The 19,217-nt window shown below is 42.0% G+C and overlaps 1 protein-coding gene and 1 long non-coding RNA gene across 3 annotated transcripts in view; one reads left to right on the top strand and one right to left on the bottom strand.

Moving 5' to 3' along the window:
* KLHL1 (kelch like family member 1) overlaps positions 1-2,324 on the bottom strand; it is a 433,580-nt gene extending 431,256 nt beyond the window's left edge. The window contains exon 1 of the mRNA XM_065581135.1: positions 1,701-2,324. Within this exon, the coding sequence (XP_065437207.1) occupies positions 1,701-2,140 (440 nt within the window). The 5' untranslated portion in view covers positions 2,141-2,324. The remainder of the gene's footprint in view (positions 1-1,700) is intronic.
* LOC122173411 (uncharacterized) lies at positions 1,666-16,072 on the top strand. 2 transcript variants are annotated; one of them, XR_010597749.1, is made up of 3 exons: positions 1,666-1,802; positions 2,880-2,980; positions 15,967-16,072. It is a non-coding gene; the product is annotated as an uncharacterized LOC122173411 (long non-coding RNA). The 2 variants fall into 2 exon arrangements; XR_006173882.2 differs by lacking the exons at positions 1,666-1,802; positions 15,967-16,072 and adding an exon at positions 3,658-4,575 and having other exon boundaries at positions 2,878-2,980.
* The last annotated feature ends 3,145 nt before the right edge of the window (positions 16,073-19,217 follow it).

Genomic DNA, 19,217 nt, shown 5'->3' with positions numbered 1-19,217 from the left:
ACCATTAAACACAACTCATGTCAGAAAATACATATCTAATTATCATACCTATCCTCATGGATAAAGCAATTCCATTCAAATTCAGTAGGCTGGAAAGTATTTTTTCTTTGGTCAATATGCAGCATCTCTTAGGATTCTTAAATCAGTGATGCGCCCAACAATAAATGTGTGCATAGAAAATGTATATGAACTATAAATGCTTTTATTATGAAGTGCTGATGGTTTTCCTTATATATACATTGCAAATATTTGTATCTTTAATTCTATGTTAAACATCCAACTCATTCTGAATAATAATCTCCAAAGTACATAAAATTTCAGCACCAGTGATCTCCCCTTTAACAAAGTACTCTAACTCATGCCTTGGATGGTCCACATTTGTTTAAACAAGGTAGCTACTGTGAAATGAACTACACTAATTGATAAAAAATGTTAAAAGCCTTTTTCAAGTAAATTAAATATGTTTTTGGTCCCCAGGTGAAAGCTTTTACATTCTCGAGAGTGGCATCTGTCAAATGAAGTTTGATCTTCAATCATGTGAATCACAGAGAACTTATACAATGTTGTCTTTGCACATAATAAGATATTTAACATATGTGTTATTTGCAATACAGCAAACAGAATACCAGGACTTGCCTTTCTGTTTATAAATAAAACTGAGGAAAAAGTAAATGTAGAGCAAAAGAAATGCAATGAAAGTTACTAATGTAATGAGTAAAGTAGGGGAGACAGACACTGATGCAGTGTTGATGGACCTCAGGGATCTACTCTTCAGTTTCACTTGACTCAAAAAGTCTTGTCCCCTCTACACTGAATGTTAATTACACTCCACTCTTTTAATGACTATACTATTAATTTAACTTTTTACCCTAAGAAGTTAGAAAAATAACTGAATAACGGGGGGGGGAGGTGCGCGGGATGGGGATCTGAAAAACACATGGCTGAAATCACCTTTCTCACTGTCTTAACTTGTAGTTTCTCAGGTATCTCCTTTGCTCTTTAAGCTGGACAGTTCACCATTTTAAAGGCAGGTTCTCATTGTCCTAAATACTATATTGTCTCTGAACTTGCTTATGCAGTGTAAAGGAAATTGATTTGAGGAGAGAGAAAATGCTGAGCCACCATCTTTTAATATTTAGGTAACAAATTTGAAAAAAAAAAAAGTGCCACATCTTCAGGTAATCTTTTTCTATCAAATTTTAGGTTTTTGATGCTTTTAGTAAGTCTTTTCCATTTAAAACATCCATAGTGACATTTTTAGTAAACTTTTTTTTTCAAGTTACCATTTTTTCCCCTAATGTGTAATAGCTAGTCAGTTGGTTTTGACTAGAACTTGTCATGACACCAGCAATTTACGGGAGGGAGGAATAGCAGACATGTCCTGCCCATTGCTGTAAAGAGCTAGAGGAAGGTCGAGAGTACACCTAGAAGCCAAACACCCCACCCCCCTCCCCGTGCAATCCTGGTGGCAATGACCTAAGTCCCCAGGCTGATGAGCCTTGTGGAGCTGAGCTTCCTCCTGCCGGGATGACCCACTTGCTAGCCCAACTGAAGTTGGTCAAAACAACCCAACCAACAAGAACCCTCCAAAGTTGAGGCTGGCTTGGCCGTGAACACGGACACAGTCTGGGGAGCATCAGATCTCCTCTCCCCCTTAACCTCACCCCCACAGATGGGCTGCGCCGCACGGGTCACTGTACCTGTGTCCACATCCTTCACCTGTTGCTTGGCTGCTGCAGTCCGAACAGTCCGCCGGCTCCTCCTTCATCTCCTGCAGCACCAGCGACTTCTCCTGCTCTCGGGTAAGCTCCATCCCGCCGCGCACCTCCTCCTCCTCCAGGGTCTCCACGTAGAAGACGGTCCTGGGCGACGGCCGCTGGCCCAGCCCATGCCTGGTGGCGGGCAGCAGGGTCCCGTTCAGCGGGCTGGAGGAAGATGATTTCTTCCAGAAGGCGCTGCTGCCCCTCTCCTGGTTCTTCAGCAGGCGGCTCTGGCTCGGCCCCCAGTGCTCGAAGCTGCCGTCCGGCTGCAAGCAGCCGCCCCCCACCGGCCCGGCCGGCGCCGACGGGTGGCTGAATAGTTTCCAGCGAAGGCGCAAGATGTGCTTCACGTCAAAGTCCTTCCTGCCCGAGCCTGACATGCTGCTGCTGCTTTGGGCAAGCGGGGAAGAGAGCGAGGGGATAAGAGCACCGCGCGGGAAGGGGGCTGCAGCCGGGGAGGCACGAGCGGCGCGACGCGCAGTCTGACACTGCAAAATGGCCCAGGCAGGAGGGCGCCCGCTGAGCTGCTGCGCCCAGCTCCGCGCGCGCGCGGCGATGGCCCTCCGGCAGCTGCGGAAAGTCCCGGTTTAGCAACCCCAGCCTCTCCAAGCACAGCTGGGCATGCTGAGGGGCCCGGCCGAAAGCAGTGGCGCGGGGCGGGGGACACACACGCAGGGAGGACGGAGAATGGAGAGGCGCACCGAGCTGGAGAGCGATAAAGGAAAAGCGGGGGAGAGAGGCAGAGGCAGCTCTCAGGAAAGAGAGAGACTTGCAAAGGAGCGGGGATGAGGGAGGCTGCTCGAGAAGCACTAATCTGATTCACAGACACAAGCCGAGAGCGGGCTCAGTCGCCGCTGCCAGGGTATAACGCCGGGGGGCTCTTCCTCCGCCTCGCATTGCTCAGTGACAGGGTAGAAGGAGAGAATAAAGTCACCCACCCACCCTCAGTCTCTCAGGGGATTCCCCTGCTTGCAGTTATCTGGGCAAGCAAAGCCTGGGAGCTGGCGAATGGAGCAAGCGGGTCTTCTTTTATATACATCACGAGGCGGGGGGACACCAGCTCCCCGCCTGTGAAGCTGTCAAGGTCCTCACTGTACAATTTTCCATCTGCCTCCTCAGCGCCTCCCTCCGAGCCGCCCCCTCCCCTGGAGGTGACGCAGATGTGCACTGGAGCCTTCAGAGAGGAGAGTCAGATGCATACTTCAATCTTCCTCAGGCAAGTAAGTCTGTAGGTCTAACTGTCGCCGTCCCCCCTCCAGCCCGTGCAGGTCTTTTGATTTTGGTGCTGAGACCGCTGCATGGCCCTGAGAGTAAAAGGATGTCAACAAATGCAGCAGCAGTAAACAAAAGAGCGTGAATCACAAGAGTGTGCAAACTTCATAGACTGTGATCAGGTTGCAGGTTAAGGACTAGCTGCCTTCATTAGCCTCCTGCCTTTGTGTTCTTGTAGTAGTAGAAAATACTAGATAGAGGGCCATCACACATCTAATTCTTACCCTTTGTCTCTGCCATTAATGCAGTCAGACAGTACGCCCAAGGGATGTTCAGTCACAGCAGAGAAATTTGCTTAGGGGTAGGTAAGCATTTGGGAGGGGTGTTGTAAAGGCCATTGTGCAAGTGAGACATAATCACAGAATGAAAGATTTTATGGTGACAAGGCAAGGAGAGGAATACAGTGGCAAAACTGTATTGGACGTCCTCACCTTCTAGCTCATAAATCATCATATGCATGATGGAAGGCTGTAGTAGGCAATACAATGACACACACAGCATTTGCAAATCACTTCCTTGTCTGAAATTAGTTGTTTGGAGGAGGAAAGAGAGCTTTTCTCATTAAAAAATTGATAATAAGCTCATGTTTTCCTCAGGATACTTCACTATTTTTACCTTGCTTTAGTGAGCCATCAAAAGAGTGTTACACCAAGCCCTTCATGAATGCAAGTGGAAGAAGATGAGAGATGATTTCCCTAACGCAATAAGAGACAGCTTGAATAATCGTCGAGAAGAGTACAGAAGTCAAACATTAGCAGTTCTATTACCGTTCTTTTATATCATTATTGAGCTAGTAAAATCTAGTTATAAGTCAATATTAGAGTTTGTATTCTAGCCTAGACAGTTATGTATTTTAATAGAACAAGAAATTCAGGACACAAAGCCCTACTTTCAATGGAAGAAAAATCACTACTGTGCATTTTAAATATTGATTTATGCAATGACAGCTGAACTGCAAAGTCCCCTGTGCATTGATTTTGCTCTCAGTATTCAGTGATAAAAAAATGATTTAAAAACTCTTTAAAGAGAACAGCAGAGACAGCTCATTTTTATCAAAAACTTAACTGTGTAAATGTGTCCCATTTGGAAGATTAGTGAAGGAAAGTGTAAACCAAAAACAGAGCAGAAAAAACGTTGTCACTTTAGAAACTTGAATGTCACACCTTATTGTGTCAAAACTATTTGTGAAGACACCAGTGTTAAATGTATGTTCCCCATATAGCCTCAACATGTGGTAACATGCCATAGAAGATTGAAATATAAATGTGCAGTTAGTTTCAGATATTTTTCTGTATTTAACCCTTTTTAAAAATATTCTCTGAAGTTTGAAAAAAATCGCTCTTGAGCTGAGTAGGATTGTATGTCACCAAATATGTTACAAAGTTCAGTGACAGGAATTTGGCATCTGGTAATTAATATCTATTTGATTGTTGTGATGTAAACAGTTGATGTGTTTTAAAACATTACCTTCTCAACTCGACTGTAATATTTTTATATGGTTATTACTTTTGGATACCTCAATAAATATATTTAAGATAGCATATTTAAACAAAGCTAGCCAAATTTTCAGATGTTATTCTAACTAGTGCTTACTATCTAACTAACTAAAGCATAACTCGACAAAAAAAATTGATTTAGCGAACAAATTTTATCAGCGTTTGAACAAAATTATGTGAAAAATTCTAAAGAAATTTTTAAGCAAAGTGTATGCTCTCACTGACTTTGAACTCATGAAGTTCTTGCAATTTTTTCTTTCTTGTAACTAAATCATCAATATTTTGCTTACAGAATTGGATGGTAGCTTTAATGTTAGTTGAATCATCTGCTCATCAAGACACAAGTGTTGACTGCAAATCAGGATGTGTTGCCTTTTGTCTTGGTATCTAATAGCATATAGTTCACCATACAGATCAGTGTGTATTTCAAATATGAACACAGAGAAACACATGTTTACCATGTAGATGTGGAAATCCCCCACAGGCTTGCTACTTTGCTCCATATTCATCAATGTAAAAAATTATCTCTATCACTATGTAGTAAGCAAGAACAACAACAAAGAAGTAGCTCATGTCATAATACAGTACCGAGTGGATTTCTTAGCACAAAGTATAACAACTACCTTAGAAAAGTTTGCTTTACTTATGTTTTTGAGTTTTTGTTGTTGGTGCTTCTGCTGCACCAAAATTGTACCTTTAGAAACTGTCATGTGGGGTGGGGGGAGGACACATTGTACATCCTCATATGCCAAGATGACTACAAAATACATTTAAAATATATTTGTGTAGATGAAACTACTGGGCAGAAAATAACTTATAACAACTAGTTATTCTGTAGACTTAGTGTTGTAAGGAGGAAACCTACCAAAAAGTAAAAGGTGAGGAATATAGTTATGTTCTGTTCCAGAGACCTAGAGATATGATACCAGGGATGTATAATAGGAGTCTTCACATATTAAAAAAGTCAGACATGTTTTACATTGACCATACATAGTTTTGCTAATGAACAAAAGAAGCAAGAAAAGACAGGGATGCCTGTTATTGAAGGAAAGCATCTTTTTGCCTAATACACCAGAGAAATTGTTCAAGAACAGTTCATCCTTGCAAAAACATGCACCATGAAAAGCTCACAAGGTCATTGTAAGATTCACTTATCAGCCAGGTATTGTAAATGTTGGCTGTGCAAGTTTAACATGCATATGTTATGTTTTTCATTCATTAAACCACATCTGTACTTGATTATCCCAGTGCCATTAAATTCATCTTCTCTACCCTTTCTGCTTACACATAACCACATATGTTGGATGAGTATCCCAGGCCTCAAATACGCCTTGTTAATTCACACCATTTTAATTTAGTTTACATGGAAGTGGCACATAGCTAATTTTTTCATGCATATTGCATGAAAATATATGATAAAAGGGTCAAGACTTAGAGCTCTTTTGCATTCAGATTCATACTATCTTCTATTTTCTGTCTTTCTATCCAAGTGTTGTGCTGGTGAATTAAATCAGCATGACAGGGTCCCTCATGGAATCTTGTGCATGTGTTCGTTCCGTGTTTATAGAAACTCTACCTAGGTAGATGTATTCTTTTCATAGCTCATTCCTCTTATGGTGGGAAGGTATTATCAGAGAGGGTTATACTGGATTGACTTCATCTCTTCTGGGAGTTCATTCCACTATAAACGCCCTTGACTGTGTCTGTGAATTCTTTATTTCTAGGTTTGATGTGCTTCATCTTGGGCTTTACCAGTTGTATTGTCCTAGATGAGTGCATCTGTTATGGTAGGTCATGAACCAAGGCTGTAAACGGCAACTGAAGCAGACTGTGAACCAGTGGAGGGATCGTAGCACAGGGCGATGTGTTCACGATAGAACATCTCACTGAGCATATGTGCAGTTATATTGTGTATGAGTCTCTGCATTGCAGTCACATTCAATCTCAGATATAGTGAGTTGCAGCTATTTGTTCTGGAGGTGTTGAACACGTGGATCACTGTGGCTAGATCCTTATCGGGGAGGAAGAGGTGATGTTTCCTAGCAAGCTGCAGATGGAAGATATTTTTTAGCCACTGATATCACATGATATTGGAGTCTTAGTTTTGAATCTAGCAGTACTCCATGGCTTCCTGTTATTTTGATAAACAGCAGCCAGAGGCCTTTGAAGGTGGAGTGGAAAGGGGACATTGTGTTGGCTACAATAGAGCAGGCTAGATTAAATGGCACCCAAAGAAATCTCTGCCAGGGAGGTTATATCAGGTACCTCATCCAAAATGAAATCATGAAGAATGTTGATTTTGTTGATGGCTGACCTTGCATTCAACAGCAAGAAAGTGAGGCGGTGTAATGGGGTTGGCATCTGCCTCTCGTGTGTGCCCCCTTTTCCCTGGCCGATAGTGCCTGCAAACACAGTCTTTTCATGGGGTAGGGGGAGTACCCACCTCTCATGGATGGCCCCTTTCTCTCACTTAGATGTGAGCCCGCTTTTCTTTTTTGGTCTTATATCAGGGTGGTGCCTGCCTCTCGCAAGCACCCCCCAGCCGCTGGTTCTCTCGGCTGCTCTTCGGCAGTTCAGCCCTCCGGCCGAGCTGCACATGCTGTCTCCCCTTCCAGGGTATACAGTCCAAGTTCTTTCTTGGACCTGGTATGGGGCTGTAGCTCGAAGGCTTTTTCTCCAATGCACTGCCTTCTTCAACCACCCAGCTGGGATCCATCTTGGTATCCTCAGCTATTGTCCTTTTCAGCAGTCCTCCCTGGGCTCAGTCTACTACCAGACCAGCCTGGCCCATCTCAGTACCCTCGCCTGGTCTGGTCCTGGGCTCAGTCCCCTGGTCTCAGCCTGCCCACACTGACCTTTTCATGGCCCTGCTGCTACTCTATCCAGCCAGCCAGGCATCTGGTCTTTGGCAGCCTTCCCTGGGCTCAGTTCCGCCTGATGAGCTTTCTGCGGTGAACTGCCCATGGCCTGCTGCTCATTTAGCCAGCCAGGCACCCAGTCCTCCCTCGTCAAGCTCCACACAGCAACTGCAGGCTCTGCTCTGTTGCTTGCCTTTTATCTGGCCTTTCTGACCCCTTACTGGTCGCTCCAGCAACCCCTCTGATTGGCCGCCCTTCTGCAGCCACTGTAGGCTGCCCAGAGGCCTTCTCGTTGCTCTGTTCTGGGACAGGGTGTATACGGCCGCAAGGCCTCCAGCAGGGGCCTCCAGACCTAGTCCACCCTGCCACAGGCTGTTATCAATGAGCCAGCTGAATCATATATAGAAAAGCATGTTACTGGAGACTATAGAATGAGAAATTGGTGGGACTAGACAAGCCATAAGACTACTTGAAAAGTCATAAATTGCTGAGTAAATACCGTTGTAGTATGTGGCAAAGGAATATACCTTACATTAAAGACATCTGTCTTTCAAACTTTCTAATTGTGCTCAAACATCTATAAACAGTAAAGTAATTTGTGCTACATGTAGATGTACATGGTTTAATAGATTATTGAAAACTGCGTAACTCTTCTTGGTGGAAAATAAAGTGACTGATAATACTGGGAATAAAAAATATCAAAGACGTGGTATCAGATTACTCATAAATATTTTATTTTTGATATATTAATGTAATTAATCTTAGGGTACAATATAGAGGCATACAGCTAATGATCTTCCAAATAGATCTTGGGGTGGATGCAGTGCCAAAGAGTGGCCACAACTTGTTCCATAACAGGCAGCCTATAGGGGACCAGCAGCACTCCACAAGAAGTGGCTGGCTTAGGCCACATAGGGAATATAGCCAATGTAAGCACTGATTCAGCATAACCCATGTGAAGCATCCACCGGAGACTCCTCTGGAACTGCTGAACAATTATAAAATTGCCCTTTATAAGCAGACACTTTGGAGGGCAATTTGGAATGTGGCAACGGGAACATAGGCAAGTCATGGAATATGGGTGCAAGAAGTTGTGTGGTGGAGATAAGAGAGAAACCAGTTCAATTTTTTTGCTTAGAGCACATCCACAATTCATTACATTCCTGGGAATTCTGTTCTGACGGGTTTATATGAATGTGTTCTGTTAAGAAAGTGGTATTTTTGTTACCTCTGCATTCCTCAATGGATGAAGTGGAGCTCTTGGATTGTTTTGTTTTGTTTTGTTTTGTGTTGTCATAAGATTTGTAAATATTCTAATTGTACATCCCCTACCTACAGTGATGTACAGACACATTATTTTAAATAGAGAGAGAGAGAGAGAGAGAGAGAGAGAGAGAGAGAGAGAGAGAGAGAGAGAGAGAGAGATACTGAATTATTTAACTTTTTTGAATCTAGTCTGGATATACATATTTTTTAAATTTATGGATGACAAGCTTTGTAAAGTGTTCCCTGACACAATATGTGAAGGACACTATATAAAATTAAATTGTGTTATGGGCTACTTCATTTTGAGGGACAGTTAAATGCATATCAGTTTGTTGCTCCTTTACCTTAGACCTTAGTCCATCCCATGCTTTGCTGCACATTGGGCTACCCATATTTGCCATTCTTGCCTGTCAAATGCCCTTCTCTCCAAATCTTCCCATTTCTTGTTGAGGTGATTGACATCATTCAGAACTGTTCATTTCCATGTTATTTGTGGTCTTCCTCTCTTTCTTCTTGCGTTTTCTGGCTTCCATTCAAGGGCGGTATTTGATAAGCATTCTTTTTGAATTCTCAGCACATGTCCAAGCCACTGATGTCTTCTTTTGTAGATTATTTGTCAGAAGGTACCTTGTCCAGTAATTTTTCTGACTTCTTCATTCGTCTTCCTATCTCTATATGTTATTCCCAATATTCTTCTCAGATATTTGTGATGAAATGCATCCAGCTTTTGCATATCTTTCTTGGTAAGTTGCCATGTCTCACTGCTATATGTTGTGATGGTGACAACAGTTGCTTTGTACATATTCAATTTTGTCTTGAGAGAGATGTTTTTAAGTTGCCAGATATTTTTGAGTCTTCCAAATACACCATTTGCCTTCCCGATTCTTATTATTATTTCCTCGGAACTAGTACCATCTTCGCTGATCGTACTTCTAGGATACGTAAAATTGTCCACCTTCTCCAGTTTCTCATCTTCAATTTTGATTTCTGTCCCTACAGTCCCCATTAACATTACTTTACATTGCTTTGCATTGTGTCTCAAACCTATCTTCTCAATTACTTGTTTTACATGGTTTGTGCATTTTTGTAATCCATTGGCATCTTCACTGATAAGAGTGATGTGGTCAGCTCCTTTAGGTTAGGTGAAATAAAGTTCAGAGAGCTTGTAATAACAAGTCTTCAGTCTTAAAATGCAATTATTTTCTTTGTACTATGTATTTTGCAGTTTTATGAAAAATAATATGAAGACCAAAGTGCAAACAGCAAGCCTTTTGTTAGCAGTCTATGTGCTTCTAAATGCTCTTTTTCTTCTGCAATTTACTGTTATATTAAAATATGTTAAAACATAGAGCAAGTAGCATCAAATAACTTCTAATCAACTGCTAGAAAAACATGGGCTTTTATTTCCCCTTACTGTTGCAAAGTAAGAACAAGATTGATATAATGAAATTCTGTAAAGTTAAAATGAATGGGATGAATCCAGGTTGTGCCCTGAATATTAGACACACAAAAATGATTAGGAGAAGGAAATAAGTTTTGCACATCTCTTAAATGCCTGACCGCTTAGCAGGATGGGGTGTTGAATTGGCCAGATGAAGATAAAGCTTTCTTCACTTTCTTTTTTTCCTCCTCCTCACATTTCCTTTTGGGTACAGGGTCCTTAGGGCTTCAGGTTTTGGCCATATTGCATCCACTAGGAAGGGGGACATACAGCTAATGATAAGCACCTGCTGCATTCACTCCAAAGGTAAAGGAGTGATAGGAAGGAATGCAGCAGGTGCTTATCATTAGCTGCATGTCCCCCTTCCTAGTGAAGGTGTATTTCCCACCCCTTGCATGAGGCACTATTGAGCAACAGAAATCTACCCCATTGCATGTAACTTGTTGTTTTTTTTTTTAAGTTGGCGCTTGAATTCTGGGCTATGGAGGGCTGTAGATAATAGCTCTTTGACAATAGGAAGATACTTTTTCCTCAAGAGAAAATTGTCCAGAATTTCATGGGTTTGTTTTGTTTTTCCACTTCCTTTCATCAGCTAAAAAGTGTTGGTTGTGGTTGTTTGGTTGGTTTTCTATTGTTTGTTTTGTCGTAGTTTTGTACCTGATTAGGGTATGTATGTCCAACTAGCAACACACTAGCCAATTTAGGAAGACTGCTTGGAACTCATAGACTCATAGACTTTAAGGTCAGAAGGGATCATTATGATCATCTAGTCTGACCTCCTGCACAACGCAGGCCACAGAATCTCACCGACCCACTCCTGTAACAAACCGCTAACCTATGCCTGAGTTATTGAAGTCCTCAAATTGTGGTTTAACGACCTCAAGGTGCAGAAAATCCTCCAGCAAGTGACCCATGCCCCACGCGGCAGAGGAAGGCAAAAAACCTCCAGGGCCTCTGCCAATCTGCCCTGGAGGAAAATTCCTTCCCCACCCCAAATATGGCGATCAGTTAAACCCTAAGCATGTGGGCAAGACCCATCAGCCAGAACCCAGGAAAGAATTCTCTGTAGTAACTCAGATCCCATCCCATCTAACATCCCATCACAGACCATTGGTCATATTTACCTGCTAATAATCAAAGATCAATTAATTGCCAAAATTAGGCTATCCCATCATACATCCCCTCCATAAACTTATCAAGCTTAGTCTTGAAGCCAGATATGTCTTTTGCCCCCACTACTCCTCTTGGAAGGCTGTTCCAGAACTTCACTCCTCTAATGATTAGAAACCTTTGTCTAATTTCAAGTCTAAACTTCCTAATGTCCAGTTTATATCCATTTGTTCTTGTTTCCACATTGGTACTAAGCTTAAATAATTCCTCTCCCTCCCCGATATTAATCCCTCTGATATATTTATGAAGAGCAATCATATCTCCCCTCAGCCTTCTTTTGGTTAGGCTAAACAAACCAAGCTCTTTGAGTCTCCTTTCATAAGACAGGTTTTCCATTCCTCGGATCATCCTAGTAGCCCTTCTCTGTACCTGTTCCAGTTTGAATTCATCCCTCTTAAATATGGGAGACCAGAACTGCACACAATATTCCAGATGAGGTCTCACCAGTGCCTTGTATAACGGTACTAACACCTCCTTATTTTTACTGGAAATACCTCGCCTGATGCATCCCAAGACTGCATTAGCTTTTTTAATGGCCATATCACATTGGTGGCTCATAGTCATCCTGTGATCAACCAATACTCTGAGGTCCTTCTCCTCCTCTGTTACTTCCAACTGATGTGTCCCCAATTTATAACCAAAATTCTTGCTATTAATCCCTAAATGCATGACCTTGCACTTTTCACTATTAAATTTCATCCTATTACTATTACTCCAGTTTACAAGGTCATCCAGATCTTCCTGTATGATATCCCGGTCCTTCTCTGTATTAGCAATACCTCCCAGCTTTGTGTCATCCGCAAACTTTATTAGCACATTCCCACTTTTTGTGCCAAGGTCAGTAATAAAAAGATTAAAAGATTGGTCCCAAAACCAATCGCTGAGGAATTCCACTAGTAACCTCCTTCCAGCCTGACAGTTCACCTCTCAATACAGCCAGTTGTAGTCTCCCCCTTTAACCAATTCCTTATCCACCTTTCAATTTTCATATTGAGCCCCATCTTTTCCAATTTAGCTAATAATTCCCCATGTGAAACCGTATCAAATGCCTTACTGAAATTGAGGTAAATTAGATCCACTGTGTTTCCTTTGTCTAAAAAATATGTTACCTTCTCAAAGAAGGAGATCAGGTTGGTTTGGCATGATCTACCTTTGGTAAAACCGTGTTGTATTTTGTCCCAATTACCATTGACCTCAATGTCCTTAATTACTTTCTCCTTCAAATTTTTTTCCAAGACCTTGCATACTACAGATGTCAAACTAACAGGCCTATAGTTACTCGGATCACCTTTTTTCCTTTCTTAAAAATAGGAACGATGTTAGCAATTCTCCAGTCGTACGGTACAACCCCTGAGTTTACTGATTCATTAAAAATTCTTGCTAATACGCTTCCAATTTCATGTGCCAGTTCCTTTAATATTCTTGGATGAAGATTATCTGGGCCCCCCGATTTAGCCCCATTTGAAGAAGTTTGGCTTCTATCTCGGATGTGGTAATATCTACCTCCATATCCTCATTCCCATTTGTCATCCTACCATTATCCTTAAGCTGCTCATTAGCCTCATTAAAGACTGAGGCAAAGTGTTTGTTTAGATATTGGGCCATGCCTAGATTATCCTTAACCTCCACTCCATCCTCAGTGTTTAGCAGTCCCACTTCTTCTTTCTTTGTTTTCTTCTTATTTATATGGCTATAGAACCTTTTACTATTGGTTTTAATTCCCTTTGCAAGGTCCAACTCTACATAGCTTTTGGCCTTTCTCACTTTATCTCTACATGTTCTGACCTCAATAAGGTAGCTTTCGTTGCTAATCCCTCCCTTCTTCCACTCTTTGTAGGCTTTCTGCTTTTTCTTAATCACCTGTCTGAGATGCTTGCTCATCCAGCTTGGTCTACAACTCCTGCCTCTGAATTTTTTCCCCTTTCTTGGGATGCAGGCTTCTGATAGTTTCTGCAACTTTGACATGAACTAATTCCAGGCCTCCTCCACCTTTAGATCCACAAGTTCTTCAGTCCAATCCACTTCCCTAACTAATTCCCTTAATTCTTTAAAGTTAGCCCTTTTAAAATCAAAAACCCTAGTCCCAGATCTATTTTTGTTTATCCTTCCATCTAGTTTGAACTGAATTAGATCATGATCACTCAAACCAAGGTTGTCCCCTACAACCATTTCTTCTATGAGGTCCTCACTAATCACCAAAACCAAATCTAAAATGGCATCCCTTCTTCTTGGTTCTTCAACTACTTGGTGAAGGAATCCATCAGCTATCGCATCAAGGAAAATCTGAGCCCTATTATTATTACTAGCACTTGTTCTCCAGTCTATATCTTTGAAGTTAAAGTTTCCCATGATCACACAATTCCCATTAGTGTTTACTTCATTAAAAAGATTAAAGAGGTCTCTATCCATATCCAAATCGGATCCTGGTGGTCTGTAGCACACCCCAAGCACTATCTCTGGGGAGGCTCTAGTAGCTTTCTTTCCCAATGTGATTTTTGCCCAGACAGACTCTGTCTTATCTATTCCATCACTTCTTATTTCTTTACAATCTACCTCATCATTGATATACAATGCTACTCCACCACCTTTGCCTTTATTTCTGTCTTTCCTAAACAGCACATAGCCTTCAATACCTGTACTCCAGTCATGACTACTATTCCACCATGTTTCTGTTAATCCCTATAATATCTGGTTTCACTTCCTGCACCAGTAGCTCTAGTTCCTCCATTTTGTTACCTAGGCTCCTTGCATTAGTGTACAAACATCTTAATTTTTGCTGTTTGGCTTCACTGACATTCTTTACCCGATTAGGCACAGACATTCTACCACCAGTATCACCTATTAGACTGGTATCTACACTACCCTTCCTCCTTGCGTCCATTCTGATATCCACGGTTGCATCCTTTCTTACTTTGTTTTCTTCCTTCTCAATGTTAAATTCCGACGTGGAGATTACCTGGACATCTCCCAACCATTCCTAGTTTAAAGCTCTCTTAATCAGTTGTGCCAGCCTCCATCCTAGAAGTCTATTTCCCTCCTTACTCAGGTGAAGTCCATCCCGAGAGAACAGTCCTCTGTCCATGAATGCTTCCCAGTGGCCATACATCCCCAAACCCTCCTTATAGCACCACAGCCTGAGCCATCTGTTGATCGCCATAATCTTGTCACACCTTTGTTCTCCTTCTCTAGGAACAGGCAGAATCCCACTGAAGATCACCTGAGCCTCGATTTCCTTAAGCGTCTTCTCCAGACTGGCATAGTCTCCCTTGATACATTCCAGTGAGAATCTAGCCGTATCATTTGTTCCCACGTGAAGGACAATCAGCGGATTCTTTCCTGCTCCCATTAGGATCCTTTTCAGCCTCAGGTCCACATCCCGTATCTTAGCACCCGGCAGACAGCACACCCTTCTGTTCTCCGGGTCAGCGCTAGTTACAGGCCTGTCTATTCTTCTCAATAAGGAGTCCCCAATCACGTAGACCTGCCTTTTCCTGGTGATGGTGCGATTCTCTGGTCTATCCCTGCTCCCTCTGGCTGCAAGTCCTCTCAATTTCTATTGTCCCTTGCAATCCTCCACAACCCATCCCGTATCCTCCTGGGGCTCATATTTGGTGTTATTATCTCCATTGACTCTTCCCCTCTTCCTATAGGACTAGCTGCTCTTCTCTTCTTCCTTGCCCTTTCACCTTCTGCGACCACTTGCTGTGCCCCTTCTTAATTTTCCAACTCCGTAAACCTGTTCCTGAGCTCTATTTCTCCTTAACTAGTCCGTCTTTTCCTCTGCCTGGTTCTCTTGGTCACATGCTTCCACTGTCTACTTTCCTCGCCCAGCAGTCTCCCCTCAGAATTCTTTGGTCCTGCTTCCATCTGCAAATCTGAGCTTTTTCCTTCAGCCTCCTCATGCCTTTGCTCCATCATCTGCTCGAACCCCCTTCTAAACTCAACCAGAGTTTCCACCTGCATCTCAAATCCTCGGATCTTTTCTTCCATCAGCTCTATCAGGCGGCACTTCATGCAGACAAAACTCTTTTCAGATACCCCCTCCAGGGTCATGTACATGCCGCAGCTTCCACATCCAGTCATCCTCATTGTGTCTTCCACTGCTGCCTCTGTATGGGTCATAGCCTTCCCACCTAAAACCTTAGTCCGGGAAACACAAACCAAACCAACACCACCCACAGCAAAACAAACCCCCAACAGGCACCAAAACACCAGCAAAACAGCACCCACTCCCTTCACTAGCCTGTCTATTCCTCTGCCTAGCTCTCTTAGTCTCCCCTGCAAACTCCCCTTGCACACTCCCACTGAAACTCCCCTGTTTACAGCGCTGTTTATGTTTTTTGTTTGTTTGTTTGTTTGTTTTTGGGGGGGAAGAGTTCAAGTTAACCATATGTGCATCAAAGACCTAATCCTCATATGAGGAAGTGGTAAAAAGTGATTTATATTGCAGAGCCTAACGTCTTGTTGTTATTGTTATTATTTATTATATTGATGAAGGGAGCAGGGGGCTAGGAAACGTCCCCGGCTCTGGTCAATGAACAGAGGGCTCTTATGTTGTGTGAGGGTCTAATAGCAGAAACCCACACTGGCTATTTCTGATGGGTAGTGGTGAGAGGATTTAATTTGTAATGTTGATTGGCTAATAATAAAGTTGTATTCTTAATTTAACCACATATATGATTGTCTTATGTCTTATATCTCAGGATGCCAAAGACAAGCAATTTATTTACAGCTTGGACAACAGTTTACCTTGTTCCTGGAGAACCGTTACTTTTAGAGAAACCCTCAGTGCGCACACAGCACAAAGCAACAAAGTTCTCTCAGAGTGTCCATTTCCCAGTCAGACAGAAAACATGGAGTTTTGATACAAATTGAATGTGCGATACTTCAGATATCTAATCCTTCATATGTTTGCAATAAATGCCTAGTTATTAAATCAAATAAAAGCAGATGTATATATTAATGCTTGTTGTTCCACTTATTCACACCTGAAACTATTTCAGTTGAATGTCCAAGCATGCAAATATATTCAGATATATACATTCAGAGAATATTTCATGCCACTTAAATGGAGCATAGGTAATTGGAAAGACACTTTAATGTGAAAAATATCTGAGAGATATTTTTCCCTAATAAACTGAATGATTTTTTGTCACTTAAATGTCACTAATTGATTGAGCCATTTTTAGGGGATGACTTTCTACCTAAATGCCATGCCACTTGCAATAATAAATGTTAATATTAAAGTTTAAGATCACAAATTGTTCCAGTTTCTATTGTCTGACTATTTCACAGAATGACAAACATGAAATGTCCAATAATGTATTTTTTCTGATTCTTTTCATTGTGATATTTTAGAGAGAAATTGGTGAAACTGGTAGGGTTTGAGATTTTACATGCCTGTAACTTTTTTTTATATTCAAAAAGGTTTCATAATTATTATGGGTTTACAAATGTTATTTAGTGATGTTAACTACATTATAGTTTTATTCACTGAGCTAAAATCTTCAACACAGATGTAGTCTGATAGATTTCAGTACAGTGAAAGCAGAATTTGTAACTGAATTTTAGTTATCATTTTCACACATGCACTTATCACAAAATCCTATACATTAACTATGCTGCAGTTACTATGCAGTTAGAATTTACATAAAAATAACTTGTATGGAGTATCTGTTTTGTTGCTGCAATGTACAAACGGGCACACAAATACTTTTACTCAATGAATAGTCCATTTGACGTCAATAGAACTACTCATAAATAGAGTTACTTACATTTAGGTGTTCTAACTCAGTAGTTTTCAAGCAAATCATGGTGGTTGGTTTGATAGGCCTGTTAACTCTAAGATCATGTCAAGACTTATTTTCTGGGAGGTGAATTTGCTACATCAGCAGCCTCCAGTCTGTTAACTAGGAGATTTGCAAAGCAGCCAAATAGCTTTTCCTCTGCATATTCACCAGTTTTGTTTAAAGTTGGCTGTTAGATCTGTGTCAAGATGTGGTTTAGAACAAAAATAATGTCAATGTTCAACAGATACATATATTTAGAGACATTCCTGATGGCTTAAGGTTCTTAGAGTGGAGATCTATTCCAACAGAAACTTTGTAAATTCCTAATTTAAGAATATGCTGTTACATTGTAATATCTCACTAGTCACCTGTTTGCTCTTAAAGTTTAGGGATTCAGTCATCTCCTCATCTTCTTTGTAATCATGGGAGTATTTTTACCATGGTGGTGGTCAGGGACTCCCTCCTAAGGGGAACTGAGTCATCTATCTGCCATCCCAACCGGGAAAACCGAGAAGTGTGCTGCTTGCCAGGAGCTAGGATTCACAATGTGACTGAGAGACTGCCGAGACCCATCAAGCCCTCGGATCGTTACCCTTTCCTGCTTCTCCACATGGGCACCAATGATACTACCAAGAATGACCTTGAGCGGATCACTGCAGACTATGTGGTTCTGGGAAGAAGGATAAAGGGGTTTGAGGTGCAAGTGGTGTTCTCGTCCATTCTCCCTGTGGGAGAGACCATTGAATCCTGGAAGTCAACGAATGGCTATGCAGGTGGTGTTGGAGAGAAGGTTTTGGATTCTTTGACCATGGGATGGTGTTCCAAGAAGAAGGATTGCTAGGCAGAGACAGGCTCCATCTAACCAAGAGAGGGAAGAGCATCTTCACTAGCAGGCTGGCTATTATGGCTAGTGAGGAGGGCTTCAAACTAGGTTCACTGTGGGAAGGAGACCAAAGCCCTGAGGTAAGTGGGGAAATGGGATACCAGGAGGAAGCACGAGCAGGAGAGCACAAGAGGGAAGGACTCCTGCCTCATATTGAGAAAGCAGGACAATCAGCAAGTTATCTTAAGTGCCTATATACAAATGCAAGAAGCCTGGGAAACAAGCAGGGTGAACTGGAAGTCCTGGCACAGTCAAGGAATTATGATGTGCTTGGAATAACAGAGACTTGGTGGGATAAGTCACATGACTGGAGTACTGTCATGGATGGATATAAACTGTTTAGGAAGGACAGGCAGGGCAGAAAAGGTGGGGGAGTTACATTGTATGTTAGAGAACAGTATGACAGCTCTGAGTTCCAGTATGAAACTGCAGAAAAATCTGAGAGTCTCTGAATTAAGTGTGAGCAACAAGGGTGATGTCGTGGTCGGAGTCTGCTATAGACGATCAGACCAGGGGGATGAGGTGGACGAGGCTTTCTTCAGGCAACTAACAGAAGTTACTAGATCACAGGCCTTGGTTCTTGTGGGGGACTTTAATCACGCTGATATATGCTGGGAGAACAATACAGCAGTGCACAGACAATGCAGGAAGTTTTTGGAATGTGTAGGGGACAATTTCCAACTAGGGGCCGAGTTCTTCTTGACCTGCTGCTTACAAACAGGGAAGAATTAGTAGGGAAAGCAGAAATGGATGGGAACCTGGGAGGCAGTGACCATGAGATCGTTGAATTCAGGATCCTGACAAAAGGAAGAAAGGAGAACAGCAGAATACGGACCCTGAACTTCAGAAAAGCAGACTTTGACTGCAGAAAACCCTCTGGGAGAGATTAGCATACCAGCTACTGTCATAGACAACAGATTCAAAACACAGAGGATGTTCCCCTGGGCAAAAACTTAGTTACACAAAAATACCCAATTTGATTATTCCCTAATGCCCAAGACAAGTTACAAAGAAAATAAACATAAACCTATTTATTTCCTTCACTAATACTCCCCTACTTGATAAGAGGCTGAATTCTGGAGCTTCCCCAATCTGGTCAAAACTTAAACTGAAACAAAACAAAGGGAACTTCCCTCCTTCCTTTTGAACCACCATGTCCCCCCATTGGTTCCTCTGGTCAGGTGTCAGCTAGGCTAGGCAAACTTCTTAACCCTTTGCAGGTAAAAGAGGCATTAACCCTTAACTATCTGTGTATTTCAAGCTCTCTGTGGAGAAAAAAGTG

This window comes from Chrysemys picta, chromosome 1 (assembly GCF_011386835.1).
Source record: "Chrysemys picta bellii isolate R12L10 chromosome 1, ASM1138683v2, whole genome shotgun sequence".
Taxonomy (NCBI): domain Eukaryota; kingdom Metazoa; phylum Chordata; order Testudines; family Emydidae; genus Chrysemys; species Chrysemys picta.
The sequence above is the reverse complement of the archived record's forward strand: the minus strand, read 5'-3'. Positions and strand labels throughout refer to the sequence as shown.